Genomic DNA, 16,214 nt, shown 5'->3' with positions numbered 1-16,214 from the left:
ACGGGAAGGAAAACCACAATAGAAAACGACTTCGTTTCGTAAATGTTTATATAATATATAATAATATGTAAAAACGGGGTAATTGACACTGTTCGTTTTCAATAACAAAACAATAAAAATTGTCTTAACTACCTAAAATATTATTATTTCTCAGACTAGATAGTATTATTTATTATTATTTATTTATTTATTTAAAAAAAAAAATGTTTTTCATTTAATCACCTAAATTATTATATTTATTGCTGAGACGTTTTGTCATAATAATATTATATATGTCTAAAAGTAAACATTTTATTTTATATAATTTATACATATCGCGTGGAATATGTTTTTGATTGTTAAAAAGAAAATTTAACGAGGATCCCGTTCGGTAGGCCCTAGGACGTTATTTATTTTAATTTAATAGGAACTTAGGGATGCAATACAATTAAAAACACAATGCGGAGAACAACTGGCGGAGATGCCCGAAACTAAATTTACGAACACAATGCTAATCATCAAATATAACGCCGAAGGAATTATTTAAGTACATTGAACAGATCTCGTTGAGTTTATATAATGACATAATATTATCACAAGGTTTAGTTTTAATAATGTTATTCCTTAACAGTTTCGAAACGAGGCATAAATATCAAACGAGAACGAAAACGTTAAATTAAAATATATCCTCAGACTGGACAGTCTCGTACAATTTGAGCAAGTGAATTTTGTATGAACTGAAAACGTTGAGAATGTAATTTGTAATCCTCAGTTCTGGATATTAAAAAAATAAAATGAAAATGAAAATGAAAAAAAAAAAAACCAAACAACTAAACAAAACGATATAATAAATCAACATGAAATTTTAATCATATTATAATTTATGCCTCTCCGACACTAACTATACACTACCATGCCAATACTTTGTCGAGTTTTTTCTTTTTTAAATATATATAATATATTTTTAAATTTTAGAAATACTATATAATAATTAATATATTTGAAACGCAATATTATTAATACACAATAATTAAATAGTATGTAATATTGTAGAGCCACGTGACGCGCATCGCGGGTCAGCCTATACCAACAGCAGTCGACACGTGTAGGTACCTACGTCGCACTGAGTTTTAAAAAGATTTATTTTTTATTTTTTTTTTAACAACAAATAATTACGGTAACGTTTAAATCTATGCACATCATATATTAATATATTTTATTCAAATCATCATTGTTCTGCGATCGCGCGCGAAATGTTTTTACTAAGATTTTTGTCTTTGAGCTTATTTTTTTTTTTTTTTTGCGCGCGCTCCAAACGTCGTTCCCGCGCGGGTGGCGATGAGTAGTCATTTACGTCCGTCGTCAACACGCGCTCTCGATGTACCCGGCGGAGTGGTGTTGATGTCTGATCGCGCCGGCCATCTGGGCCTGGCGGCGCTTGTACGCGTGGAACTCCTCCTTCATGGCCCGGAGCCGCGCCTCGACGCTGTCGTACTTGGCCTTCTTGAGCTGCGTGGGCGTCCGGGACCGGGACGGGGACGGCGTGCACGCGACCGTCGGCCCGAACAGCGCCGTCTGCTGGAGCAGCTCCGTGGGCGTGGGCGTCAGCGGGAACACCGGGTCGAACTCGTACTGGTCGTCCACGCTCAGCGGCGGCTTGTCGCTGGCCGCCGTGCTACTGCCGCAGCTGTCGGCGCTGCCGAACAACGGCGGCAGCGGCGGCGACGACGGCAGCCGGACGTGCGGCGCGCCGAAGTCCAGCCACCGTCCGTCGGCGTAGAACAGCGACGACGGATGTGCCGGCGGTGGCGGCGGCGGCGGCGGCGGCGGCGGGTGCTTGTAAGGCGGCAGCGGCCCGGGCCGGCCTGCGCCGCCGCACCAGTCGTCCAACACGCTGGCCGTCCCGGGGTGTTGGTGTTGCAAGCTGGACGTGGTGTTCTTGGAACCGAACCCGCTGGAACTGGAACGGCTCTCGGGCGACCGTTCGCTGACGGTGTTGTTGACGGCGGCGGTGGTGCCGTCGGACGTCAGTTCCGGCGCACTCCGGGCGTATCGCATGTGCTTGGACCGGTACCTGCCCGGGTTCGGGTGGTACCTGGGACTGGCCGGCTGCAGCCGCTGCATCAGCGTCCGGTGGTTCTCCTCGTGTATCGCCCTCAGCGATGGCAGTTGTTGGCTGTACCGCTCGTGCACGCTCCGCAGCGTCGTCTGGTCGTGGCTGGCGGCGGCGGCGGAACCCGCGGGTGCCGCCGGGTGACGGTCGAAGCCGTACGGAGTCCGCGGATCGCACACGGTGGCCACGACCACGATCGGCCGGCGGCGGTCGTCCGGGACCGCGTTCTCCGTCCACCTAGGACCGCTGCCGCCGCCACTGCCGCCCCCGCTGCTGCCGCTGACCGTCAGCAACGGTTGACGGCTCCACGTCCTGTTGGAGAAACTCGGATGGGACAGGAACCCGCCGTCGTCGCTGCTGCCGGACGACGACCCGCTGCCCCGCCGGCTGGACGACCTGGAGTCGCCGGTTAACACGAACCGGCCGTCGGCTGACCGGGAGATCCGGCCGAGTCGGCGGCGTGGACGTTGGCCGCCCGGCAGACCGTCCACGCAGTCTTGGCCGCCGCGGTCCAGGAACGAACTCGAACGGGACGGCCGCGCCACCATGTTGAGAACGACGTTGCATCCGCTGCTCAGACTTGATATTCGGGTTGATCTAGATCTAGAAGGACAACGAACGCGAGTTTATAGTTGTGTTCTGCCGTTTAAGTATAATATTATAATATGTGATATATCGTTGCAACTATAATAATAATACATGTATAGTATACAGTCGTGAAGTACGAAGCCAATGTAAACATGATAGTGATATATACATTCCAAAATGCATTCCTAAGCCTGTAGCGATTTACAACTATATTATAATATAGTTAACAATTTAACATACGAGTGTTGGAAATATTAATAATATAATGCAAAAAAAAAAAAAAATCATGCTTATTTTACGGTGTTACGGACTAGAGACGATAAGAACCGTCTCAGATGTTTAACAAATACCTACGTATAAATGCACATCAAAGGTGAAAACACAGAACAAAAACAAAATCGATTGTATCTATGTGAAATCATAAAACTCCAATCTAATTACCGATGAGGAAAAAAGTTAATCAAATCCAAATAGACTGCTCCGGTACCTAGATGCGTCTTGTAAAACAACATACGGTGAGTGGTGAACATTTAATACTAATTCATATTCTGTCTAATCTGATTTAATATAAATATGAATGTGTATATATTAAAATACATTCGAGCTATGTTTGTGAATTTTGCACTCATTCAAACATATCCAACAATTTTGTCGGTACTTAATAGTTGTAAGTTATTGGAAAAACATTGTAATTTGTTTGATTTAAAAGTACATCGTCGCCCATTGTACATCCAAAAACTCTATTAGGTTCATGTCAACAGCCACGTTTCCAAAAATATCTTACAAAAGTAGGTATATCCTACAGTGTGTAATTATCATTTACTTTTGACGGACGTCTGGTCTCATATTTTACTAGAAAAAGTTTCTAAAACAGTTCCAACAATCCTAAATGCACATTATTAGGCATTTAACGATATTCATTAATTTAGGGCTATTGCCGTGAACTTGAAAGCGTTTTTAATAAATACTCATGAGTTTTTACAAATTTTCCGACCATGTCTAACGAAGGACTTGCACATTTATTGGATAGACTTGAACATCATCTGTTATATAGGTTCTTATATGTGCACAGTTATTATAATTTCACAGACCTAGGTATCTAATATTAAAATGTATGTATTTTGTAGATATACAATAATATATTATTTTATGATATTTTAATTAATTCAATAGGTAGACAACTGTAACCAAATCAATGGCAAAGTCTAGAGTTGACTCTAAAAATGTTGTCAATTATTAATAATTTTGTGTAACTATGATATTATGATCCGAATTGTACGCGAATATCGGTGTATAGCATAAAATGTTTTCGGGTACAGGTTGTTAATACCTATTCGGATAAAAATTAAAAATACTTTTCGCGTGGTACCTATTATAGGACGTGTTTGAATACTAAAATAGGTAATATATTTAAATAGATATTATTAATTTTAATACGATGTATTAATGAAAATGCATTGGTTCAATTTCCATCTATAGATATTCTAAAAATACAAGACAACTAGGTACCTACAGTGCATTAAATACAATCTACAAGTACAAATAATCTAAAACTTTTGAAAACCAAATAATAATAAATGCTATTGATTAATAAAGTGCAAGCAAACAAACACACGCATACTGTGATGTACCAATATTATTTTGAATTTGTGCGGCTCAACAGCTTGCTAGCTCTTCACCTGTTATCCTGAACGAAAGCACATAAACAAAATATAAATATATAAATAAACGTATTTGGTGTGTTAATATTATAAACATGATAATAATAATATTAAATTATCGACAAGCGATTTGGATAAAAATCGTTCGTTTCGTGTCGCGATTATTTGTGCGTGTAATCATGATCCGCAAGCTCTTCCCGTTTTTAGCACGAATAAAATTTGTTTTTGTTTCATGTCGAGACGCATGCAATATATCACATTATTTTTACACATCCAATAATATATTATATCATTATAGTGAAAAAATGTCATGACTCCAAGACAATGTTATATTAATTTTAAACTATATTCAAACGCGTTAAGGTGATATTTTATGTTACGCGATATATTTTTATATTAGTTTCTTCTTGAATCGAATTTTAGACGATAATCGATTCATAGCTTTCGCGACCGTCTATAATATTAATAATATATTATAATAACTATCGTTATGTATACGTCACACACGTCCCGCATTGTATAATATAATATTATGGTGACACGTGTCGGTGCATTATTGTTATAATCATCATTATCATTATAATATTATGATTTGTCGAAAATCGCAAACGAAATAAGCGGTTGCGAGTGAAGCGCATTATAGCCTGTAGACATATATAGGTACTATTTTTATTTGGTATATATAAATGTTATATTATACAATTATACATATTATAAATGCTTCGCTTACGGATTTCGCTATTGGCTAGGACAATTCGAGTCTATAGTCTCGGTAAGTACGAGTATCCGCGAGCCTATAATATATAGACAAAAAATAGTATCCATGTAGGCATCATAATATTATACATCATATTATATGTGTATCGCAGTTTCTCATAACATTATATTATATTCCAATTAACACGCCCTGAATATATGTAATAATATTTCTTCCAAACAGTTATTTAGTACACACAATAATAATAATAATAATAATATAGTGGTATATAGCTGGTATATGCGACGGAACTTACTTTTTTAAAGGCACTTGACTAGTCCCCGGTATTTGGCCACCATTTCTGGCGTCCGTAATTCTACACGCGACCATGTTGTAAGCTGAAATCACACAAAACGCCACGTCCGTGTGAGTATAAAAAAAAAGTATTATGTGTCGATAAATTTCGACCCGTGCGAATATCGTTAATTTATTGTTTGGCTCAAAAAAATATTGATGTATATTGTATATGCATTTGTTTTTCATCACATACCTTTTTCATGTTTTCTCCGTTTCCTCTTGTTGCAAATCTTTACCGCGCACACGGACAATATTATGGCGACGACGAAGAACAACAGCCCGCCAACGACACCTGCCGTGATGGCCTTGTGTTTCACCCTGGCGGGTACGGGGAATTTGATTTCTTCGCTGTTTTCGAAACTCTTCAAGGAGTACGCGACCACTCGGAAATAATAGGTACGACCTCCCACTAGACTTTTTACTAAAAAACAGAAAGAAACGCAATCAATCATTTTGATATCTGCAAATTTCCTCGGGGAATTTGTTTCGCTTACGACTCGGATAAATATTGGGTATATTTTATTATTTGTTTTAACGAATTTTGGTAAAATATTAATGGACGAATGTACAGGCATATAAAATTATAAGTAATAATATTACTGATAATTGCATACTTAATATGAACGGTTTTGATATGATTTCGAATAAATAATTGAAAGTATGGAAAATAAAACAACTAGGTATATTTGAGTCAGTTGGAAATTTATATTTTGAATACGTCTTATTCCCTACATAAAATCCCTCAAAAAAATTACGAAACGATCATGCCGATAATTCATAGATTTTTGATTATGTTTTCTTTTAAATTTATTTAAAACTACGTTTGCGACACCGCTTAAAACGCTTAAAAACGATAAATTTTCCGTTCATATTGTATTGCGTACAAATGTCGTAGTTTTATGTTTATACAAAACGTGTTTTTTATTTGTATATAAATATTATGTACTCAGGTAATGGGTATCCTCTGCTCTGATTTGTGCCTTGTTCAAAGTTCTCCAAATCCCATCTGTCTTATAGTTGATAACGTAGTAACGGACTAGATTAGCTCTTTCTAACGGAGCTTGCCAAGATATGACGAAGCCATTTTTGACTTCGGCGATTGATACATTTCTTGGTGGTCCAGGTTTTGGTCCTATACAAAATAAAATCAAATAAGGACAATATTAATAACCGGCAATCGGCGCAGTCGCATTAAGCATGACGTGCTCTTCGCTCTACCAACAAATGATTGATGATAAAAACTAAGTTATATGGATTGCGAGCAAGGTGAAAAACAAAAATAATAATTAAGCTGATGATTTTTATACCTTTTGGTCTGAATACTGGTGGGTACATTGTAGCACCAGAGGATTCAGTGGGTAAAATGAGGTCACTATAGTCGACAACGTCTGCAAAACGTGGAATAAAATAAAATAAAATAAAAATAAACACATGCAAAACAAAATAAAATGAAATAGTAATTTTATGGGTAAAGCCATAGTTATTCCTGAAATAATGTCGATAAAGGATTTTCTAAAAATTGTAGAAAAAAAAAATATTATTAAATCTTAACGAAACGTATAGTTGTGACACCAACGCTATCATGCGGTAAATAAATGTGCTATGTACAGTACGAAAATATAATAGTAAGTTTTCATGCATTATCTAGATATATATTATTTGTATATTACACTAAATGAAAAAATATGTACATTATATTGTTTGTGCTTACCGTCGCTCGGGGGAGGAGGTAACTCGGTGACCGGTGGCGCGGGACTTGTTTTTTTGGCCACGGTTAATGGTACGGCTGCTGCCACCCAACAGAGAATAGAATAAGCACAACAGACCAAACTTATGGTATACAACAAGGGCATTTATAGAACACAATTTTGCGGACGCTTACAACAAAAAACGGAAAGCTTCGACACTGTCGCGTACGCGGCGACCGGTTGAGCAATGAAGTAAGTAAAATTATTATAAATCATACAACGAGGTACACAGTTAATATTGATATTAAAAATAGTTTCACATTTGACCTGGTGGTCATTTACACAGGCCTTTAATTTTGAATTTTTATTTATTTTGTAAGCATCCGACATAAATTATTATATAATACAATATACGTTATCTACAATAAAACGTAAGTTATTTCAAATTGTGTGCACAAGTAGTTTAAATCATAAATTATGTGGAAGTTCAAGGCCTCGTTGATTCTCCAAAAGGGGATACAACGTATAACTTTAGTAGAAGATATCTAGACCTTGATCTACCACAGTTGTGTTTAAATCATTCAAAATACTTAGTTTATAGAATGTGAATTTAACAGCCACATTCATTATAAATTATTATATTAATAAATATTTATTATAAAATTACATTGATTTTTCCATATTCCAATAAGCGTCTAAAGCGACTAAATGTACAGTGCGGCCCGTTTATACAACTGACACTGTGTAGCCAACCCCCGTCAGTCGTTTAATTTTTTTTCTTAAAAACAAGTATACTTTTTTTTTTTAATAAAATAAAATGAAAGAAAAACACTGTATTATTGTAACTACGTCCGGTTCACATTGCATTTACTCACCCAGTGTCCTTATCGAAATAACTTTGCTAAGCATTCCATCGCCCAACGCGTTCTTCCCCACCACTTGGAACTCGTATGTTGTGTCCGGAGTTAGTCTGTTTATGGTGACTTGGGTGCTCCCCGACGGAGTAACCGGTATTGTAGACCAGTCCGCCATCCCCGGTTCTTTGTACCTAAACGAAAAATCATTACACTCTGTTATAGCGAATGGATGGCGGCTGTGTATCAAAGTTTACCAAATCGTGTAGTCTTGTTTGTAATCGGGACCGCCGCTATAACCGGGTAGCCACTGCAGTGTAACAGTCGTCTCTGAAGCGTTTGCCGAGACGTTGTAAGGGGCGTGCGGCTGAGTGCCCTCGACGACCAAATGTGTGGTTGTAACTATTGTGGCAACTTCGTTACTCGCGACACAGTGATAATATCCGAAATCTGTTTTTCTGAGGTTTTCTATTGTGATATTACCACCATGTATGCTGTGACGACCTTTTGGCAACGGAGCGCCATCTCTCTGTTTTATCAATCATACAATAATATTGTTCAGTTCAATTGGTTGGGTATTGTTATCGAATAACTTACTCTTTGCCACTGAATTTTGGGTTTTTGGGTTCCTTCAGCTTCTTGTGCGTCACAATGCATTTCCACCGATTCGCTGATTTTGCGCTGGTACATGTTCTCCGGTTCAACGGTGAATGTTGGCGGTTTCCTGACCAACACTTCCATTTGTCCGGATGATCCTTGAGTACCCTGTGCGTTGTAGGGTGTACACGTGTATCTGCCCTGGTGGTTTTGATTGACCTAAGTGATTTGAAATAAAATCAAAAAAAAAAAAAATCAATGAAATGCGTACACGGTCATCGCGATCTCGAAACAAAGTTTTGTTTTTTAAATTATTTACCCTGGTAAATAACAGCGAACCATTGTTCATGATAACGATGTCTTTTTGCTGATAAGGCTCGAGCAAACGTTTGTCTTTGGTCCAAGTGACGTATTGTAAAGGCGGGTTGGCTTTAATGTAACATTGAACAACGCCAGCTAATCTGAACGGTAGATACTGTACGGTCGGCGTGAATGTAACTTTGGCTGGATCTAAATACAAACATATTAATAGTCGATATTTTATCGCCTTACGATTGAATTTATACGTACATTCGACATTCAAATAGGCAGATGCGGATTGGGGATCACCAATGCCGTTGCTAACTTCGCACAGATATTGACCAGAGTCATCAGCGCTGACGGGATTTATAACCATGGAACCGTCTTTTTTGATGGTCACTCTGGTTTCCAGCGATGAGATCGACTTCACGATAGCTCCGTCGCGGGACCACCGGACAGTAACATTACCAGGCATGGCTTTGGCGCCACAAGTGAATTCGACTTTTTCGCCTTCCAATTTCGTCTGGTTGGTCGGAGGTGACATGATTACGGCCCCACCCGCTATTAAAACCCTAGCCGTATGGCTAATTTGTCCTTCGCCATTTCTGGCGATGCACGTATAATCCCCGATGTCCTCAGTTCGGATGTTAGATATCCTCAGTTCAGTGCCATCATTGAATATGCCCACGGTGGTCGTCGGCTGTACGTCTGTGGCGTCTTTGAACCATACGATTTCGGGCGTAGGCGTTCCCACGGCCTGACAGTTTAGAATAATGGAATCTCCGACATTTATGTATTGAACTTCGCCGGGGGTGGTGACAAATTTCGGAGGAGCTAAATAGCGGAATTTAAAGTATAATATACAAAACATCGGTTGTCGATCACAATGACGATAAATCGCGGTGTTACTAACCGTGGACGTCTAGATGAAACCACGTGCCGTTTTTATTGGTTGGCGACCGGTTGAGGAACACCACTTTGCAGGCGTACCAACCTTGGTCCGACTCTTGTATATTGGTCAAGTTGAGCGAAGCGAGACCGTATGGAGAGTCCTGGGAGACTCTAGCCACTCGGCCTTCGTATCCCGAACCGCTGTGAGTGGGATAGTTGTCATACCAAATGAATATCGGTATGTCAAGACCCTAAAACACACGTCCATTAAAGTTTTGTCGCAAGTTCATGTAATTATACATGAAATCGTCTAATATTCAAACGAACACTGCGGTAAGCCGTAATAAAAATATATTATTTGGTAATATTACGATTTGCCTATCGTGTACTATGCCATTGGAGATTTATAATGTTGTTTAACAAAATGTGCCTACTCGTATAATGATATATTTCATACAAAATAAATGGCGTACCTATCGTCTAATAATTTATAACCTGTGTGGCCATCGTTTACCAAATAATTATTAGAATATAATGTTTTTACTTACTTTTTTCTCCCACTGTAAAACGTAAGGCACGGGGTGTTCGGCTGGGAACTCCACTTGGCAGTTGAACACGACTGATTCGCCCACGATGGCCGTGATGTGTACAGCATCGTTGAACGTTGACCCGGTAGCTATAAGTGGTAAATGAAAAACACACAGTTAAGTAATATAAAATTATTTTTGCCTTTATATTTTGTTGAAGGTATTTAGTTTTGTTAAAAAGTTAACCATATCATAATATTTATATTGTTGCACTTTATAAAATATTAACAACCTATTATCTTTGAGATGTAATATGTATATATAATTGCGCACTAAAAATTTCTATACCATTTTTCTGTGGTCGTAATTTACAAAATACTGTAAATATCTTAAAAGACGAATAAATATATATATGCAATACAAACAGAAAGATGAAGTAACATTTTACGATCTAAATATTATTCGAAAAAAAATTAAAAGAAAAGCTCTTCACAAAAGGCGAAACAAATTATCGGCATTCATCAGAGTAAAAAAAAACCTTTTAAGCTTTTCATGACCCAAGAGATTAAAGATGAGCTTCTCCGAATAAAAAATATAAACGAAAACTATAATAGCGCTCAGGACTATTATATTGTGTAGAGACGGGTGAATTGTGATTATTCATTTTTGCAATTCTTTTCAGATTATTAAACGTATAAAATATTTTCTAGAGGTGATCCGATGATAATTTTGAATTATTTATAGTTTAATATTTTTATCCTCGTTCTTAGAGGAAATTAAAATCGTTTATGATTTGTGACGCTGTGCCATTGCGCGTGAACTTAGATTGGTGTCTTGATACATAAATGGCAAAACGCGTGTCCGTCGAGAATTAGAATTTTGTATCAATAAATCCAACTATATTCCATTGAGTTTTTAATATAAATATAAGTAAAATAATTTACAATTGAATAATAGAAAACAGATTCAGGTATAGTTTCATTATACGAACAAATAATTATTAAATTTGAATACTGTCTTCGTAATATTTATACAAATTATGAAAAGTTAAATTAATTTTATTGAAATGTTATTATTGTTGTAATTATTGCATAATGTATATAACAGAATTTAGAAATCACAGTTGTGTACTATGCCTTATAATATTCACCCGGCCCACGGGAAAGCCAAATGTTGGATCAATACCGACTGAAGAAACTACCGTCGAAAATCAAAGTTTGTGTTTCGACTACAAAATATGACTGCTATAAAATATAAAAAGTTAAAATCAATAATATACATTTAAAACGTCTGTTTTTAGATTTTTATTTTTAATACAAAGTCAAATCGGTGATCTGCTTGATTTTGTAGTAGCGTGTTTAACAATACATTACTAAACATACTGCAGATCTATATAGTTTAAAAGTATAATATCTAATTAGTACTATAGATTAATAACTCTAATTTAGTTTTGTTTCCTAAATTTCAAGCCAAACAATATCCCAAACAATATTTTATGATATTGAAAAATATAATTACACGGAAGGTACTGTATGATTATTAGAAATATTTTATAATAATGCAGATTTATCTTTTAAATAAATGTAATTAACTGTGCGTTAATGGCACATTTAAAATAATTTAAATATGTATTTATATGTCTTAAATTGTTTTTAATTCCAACTTCACTTAACTATTTAGTTTAATTTGAAATACTATAAATTTTAATGTAATATATATATGAATATAATATTTTGAAAATCATATAATTTTTTTTAATAAACAAAAATAAAATTTCAAAATTGTTTTTGAACGATTGTTTTGATATAAAATTAAAAGTCCAAGGTAAGAAATATTAAATATTATTATCTATTGTTGTTAGGTGGTAATAAAAGTTTATTTTTCATTTAATTTGATCGCTTGAAACGTAATTATTTGAACTTTGAACATTTTATTTTAATTAATTTAGTATAATTAAAATTCGTTTTTGTAATTTAATACTTATTATTACGTAAATGAAAATCGTACTCAAAGTGGATGTATATATTTATTGTATTACAATTTGGAATTGTTGATGTTTCGATTAATTTATTGAAATTGTGGTTCACAAGAAAAATGTTAGTTCAGAAATTAATATAATTTAATAATTAATATACTAAATGGAAAAATAAAAATGATATTTTTTTATAATTCTAGTTAACACCTTTCGATAAAAGTTTAAATCAAAACTGATTTCAAAACTATAATTTTACGTGAACCTACCCAATTTATTACATATATTATACACTAATTGGCAATGTTTTAAGTAATTTGATAAGACTAAATGATCTAAATAAACGAACCTTTGACCCAGCCTCCGGGAAAGGAATATAGATTTACTAATGGTTTCAGGCGTGAAAAATAAAACGGGTTTAAAACAAAAAAAAAAAAATCTCATGAGAATGATATCATTGACGAGAAACAGCTTTTGTTAAAAGGAGTTTTCATTGTTCACGGAAAGGTTTTATGAAAAAACTACTCATCTTCCCCTTCAACCCGTGAACGATAAAATAATAGAAAATGAGGATCCTTGGATCCAAAGTGTCCAAGAAGGGATGTAAAATATTGTGAATACTATTATTAAAACATATACTTATAATGACCAACATTTTTGTATGTAATAATAATGTCATATCTTATGTGCAAAATATTGTTGAAGCATTAGGTAGTTTACGTTTTAACATGATATTGCTTAACGTCAAATTGTATACAAATAGATGATCACAATGGGACTAATTAAAGGAATTTTTTCCTTTTATACGAGCAAAATCATAAGTAATAATAGTTTTCAGATTAAAATATAATATAGGTACTATTGTACTAAACCTATGAATAACAAATGTTTTATTTTTTATTTATAAAATATATCTTTAATAATATTTTGTTTTCGATTTTTATTAAAGCAAGTCATTAATTAATATTATTGACCATCAATTTCATTTATTTAAGAAAGAATATTTAATATCCAAATATACTTAATTAGATTATTGATTTATACAATAGTAATAAACTAATAACATTGTCTTAACTGCTTTTAATTAAAAATAATAATTATAGACATAATACTGTAGATACTTACTGCTTGTACCGACCAACCACTAACCAAAATTTGTATTATGAGTATGGCTTTTGATTTGAAAAAAAAAATGGAAAATAATTGAATTTAAAACGGTTCTGATATTTTACTTAAAATTAATATACACAAAATAAATAATAGAAGGAAAAATACTCAATTTTACATTCAATAATTATATCGTTTCGTTCAGAATTTAAAGTAAATTATTTTACAACCATAATTATGTTTAAAAATTGAAGTGAAGAAAAAAATGTTAAAATAATACTTACTGCAGTTATTACACTACAAACATACAGAAATCGAAATTCACAATTTAAATAATTTTTAAGTGTATTCCAACTATTTTTGGCTTCCTCAATATCCATAGTAAATATAATTGGAAATTAAATTTAAGACATATTTAATACAGCTAGGTACAATACCAATCATATATTATGTAGGATATGAATTATGTTTTGAGGGGCCGAAAAAAATTACATTTCCTCGGGACCTTTGGTTCACGACCAAATAATAATCAACCGTCACGTCTCAACACACAGACTGTTGATCGTGACGTGTTTTTAATTTCGACATGGACAACGGTGGTTTTCACTAGTATATTTCTTATGTCACGAGGGTTTTCTATTTATTTTTTATTTATTTTGACAGACATTTATTTATTAGGGTTTCTTGACGAAAATTATGTTTATTGAATTGCATAATTCTCTAGTACGATTTTTTTGAATCAAAAATTACTAAGATACTATTTTAATTTTTATTACCTAAGTCTATGTGAACTTTTTATATGTTTTAAGACACATAACTTTTGTTACAGTTGTTTGAAATATGAAAGTAAATATAACAGTCTAACGGAATATATCTATGTTTATTCAGATAATTTTTTTATGTATTTTTCATTTCATATATTATAATAAATATTTAAAATAATTTAAATAACCACATTATTGTTACTGTAAATAAAAAAACGTACACGTAAGTTAGATAAAAAAAGCCTCTTAAAAATCTTCGATCATTGAATCTCTATTTTAAAGTTAAAATAAAAATTAAAATAATCTGGCGTTGTACTGAAACGGCTTTAGATAGACAACTTGATGTAACTACTGTATAGCGCCCTTAATTGAAATATGTTTGATGGATTATTTATAAATTTACATTTGTAAATAAATAATTTCGTTATAAACTGATATTTAAAATTAATAAGCGCCCACCTGCCGGCTTTATCGGATATGATTAGAAAAAGTTAGCATGAATTAGGTTTAACTGAGTTCTAGAATATATAGTCATATAGGTACGATCGAATTTTTCTTTTGCAGTTTATTAACGAGAGGAATATATGGGTAACACCAGTGAAAACATAAATAATGTGCACGAAACACGTGCCATATAAAGGTCTAACTACGTTATATTTTCCATGCACACATTATAGTGTAAGAAGTTTAATGTATTGTTTAAGACTTATTTATATTAGGTACTGTAAGTTTAAATATGAACATAATATTATATACGACGAGAGTATTATAAATAGTAATATAATGTTGCATATAAATAACCGTGACGTTTTATTTTTTTATAAATTGAACTTAACGGTGCAGGTCTGTTGGTAAATATTGTAATAATTACGATTTTCGGCGACAAACGTGCACGGCGAAAGACATTCAAACGAAACGTAATGAATCATATAGTCATTATCCGTTAAACGTCCAATATAATCGAACATTTATACGGAGTTGCATTGATTTAATCAAAATAGGTTTTAACGAGCGAAAGTCTGACGCGCGCGGTGTATTACTAAATTATCTACTGCACACCGAACGCTGTAAAACGAAACTGCAGCATCTATTATGTATTATTGTTTCTAATATGATTATGTATCCGAAATTGACGACGGTATATACTGTATATACGTATATACACTATTCGCCGTAGTTTCTTTGATATCATTTATATAGTAATATAGCACACCGCCCGATCATTATTAATTCATCGTGAGCTCCGTATAAAGAACGAGAACTGTTGCAGGAGATGTATTTATGTAAGACGCGCAGTGTCTACAAAGTCGTTTAATAACATATAATATATTGTATTATGTATGTTGTTGTGTTTAAACTTTCAACGTCAAAAATCAAATTCCCCTAATGCAGTATGGCCACTCACTTGAGACTAGGACCCTGTTGAACAGCGAGAGAACGAGAGCTGCGAAGACTACCGTGACTTTGCTAAATAGTCTCTGGTCCAGCCGTAGGCCCATGCCTCTCTTCCCATACTCCTTGTTAGACCTCTGACGACGCCATAGTCATCTGCAAAACGAAAAGAAAAAATAACGGTCAAATACATTGTCGCAATCGACGTAGCAATATTATTAATTATCGGTAATTATACAATAACATATCAAATGATTATATGATTTTGGTCATCAGCATTTTCACGGGTTATTGCAGTTTATGTACACAGAGTGGTATAATTATCGTGGGGTATAACTCAACGAATAATATGTGCCGGCAGGAAGGTGCGTATAACATTGTTTCGATGGATTTTGAACCATTTATTACCTGCGCACATTGCATATAAACACCAAAACGGGGAGAGTTGGAGACCAAAAACGTAGTCCCGTGTGCTTTCATGATAACGGCACGAGATACGCAGCAGATACGCAGCAGTTAAAACAATGTCATACACACTTTTTCGTGCACGTTCAATCTAATTATACGAGTATGTACGGGGAATATAAGACGTCGTCTTCGGTGTAGTGGGTTACGCATAAGAGTAGCGTGTCTCGTACAGACGCCAATAAAACACACAACCGTTCTTTCGATTTTACTGCTTCAAATATTCGTTCCGACGGAAATGAGTTGTATGTATTCTATCTAC

General features: G+C 34.9%; 1 protein-coding gene across 9 annotated transcripts in view; it reads right to left on the bottom strand.

Moving 5' to 3' along the window:
* Positions 1 to 1,265: 1,265 nt before the first annotated feature.
* Positions 1,266 to 16,214, bottom strand: part of LOC113554641 (protein turtle-like) — a 107,135-nt gene continuing 92,186 nt past the window's right edge. For 2 of the 9 annotated variants that reach the window (XM_026958570.1, XM_026958571.1), the window contains 14 exons: positions 15,501 to 15,643; positions 10,274 to 10,401; positions 9,748 to 9,976; positions 9,105 to 9,668; positions 8,854 to 9,044; positions 8,535 to 8,753; positions 8,195 to 8,466; positions 7,959 to 8,131; positions 7,107 to 7,184; positions 6,703 to 6,783; positions 6,342 to 6,527; positions 5,589 to 5,816; positions 5,355 to 5,436; positions 1,266 to 2,695 (listed from right to left, as the gene is read on the bottom strand). In XM_026958570.1, coding sequence (XP_026814371.1) covers positions 1,342 to 2,695; positions 5,355 to 5,436; positions 5,589 to 5,816; positions 6,342 to 6,527; positions 6,703 to 6,783; positions 7,107 to 7,184; positions 7,959 to 8,131; positions 8,195 to 8,466; positions 8,535 to 8,753; positions 8,854 to 9,044; positions 9,105 to 9,668; positions 9,748 to 9,976; positions 10,274 to 10,401; positions 15,501 to 15,594 — 3,879 coding nt within the window. In that variant the 5' untranslated portion in view covers positions 15,595 to 15,643 and the 3' untranslated portion in view covers positions 1,266 to 1,341. Of the gene's footprint in view, positions 2,696 to 4,311; positions 4,368 to 4,394; positions 5,136 to 5,354; positions 5,437 to 5,588; positions 5,817 to 6,341; positions 6,528 to 6,702; positions 6,784 to 7,106; positions 7,185 to 7,958; positions 8,132 to 8,194; positions 8,467 to 8,534; positions 8,754 to 8,853; positions 9,045 to 9,104; positions 9,669 to 9,747; positions 9,977 to 10,273; positions 10,402 to 15,500; positions 15,644 to 16,214 lie in introns of those variants that run through there. The other 7 variants (XM_026958577.1, XM_026958578.1, XM_026958572.1 and 4 more) reach the window with 7 other exon arrangements.

This window comes from Rhopalosiphum maidis, chromosome 2, assembly GCF_003676215.2.
Source record: "Rhopalosiphum maidis isolate BTI-1 chromosome 2, ASM367621v3, whole genome shotgun sequence".
NCBI classification, from domain to species: Eukaryota; Metazoa; Arthropoda; class Insecta; order Hemiptera; family Aphididae; genus Rhopalosiphum; species Rhopalosiphum maidis.
This window is presented reverse-complemented; position numbering and strand designations above follow the sequence as displayed.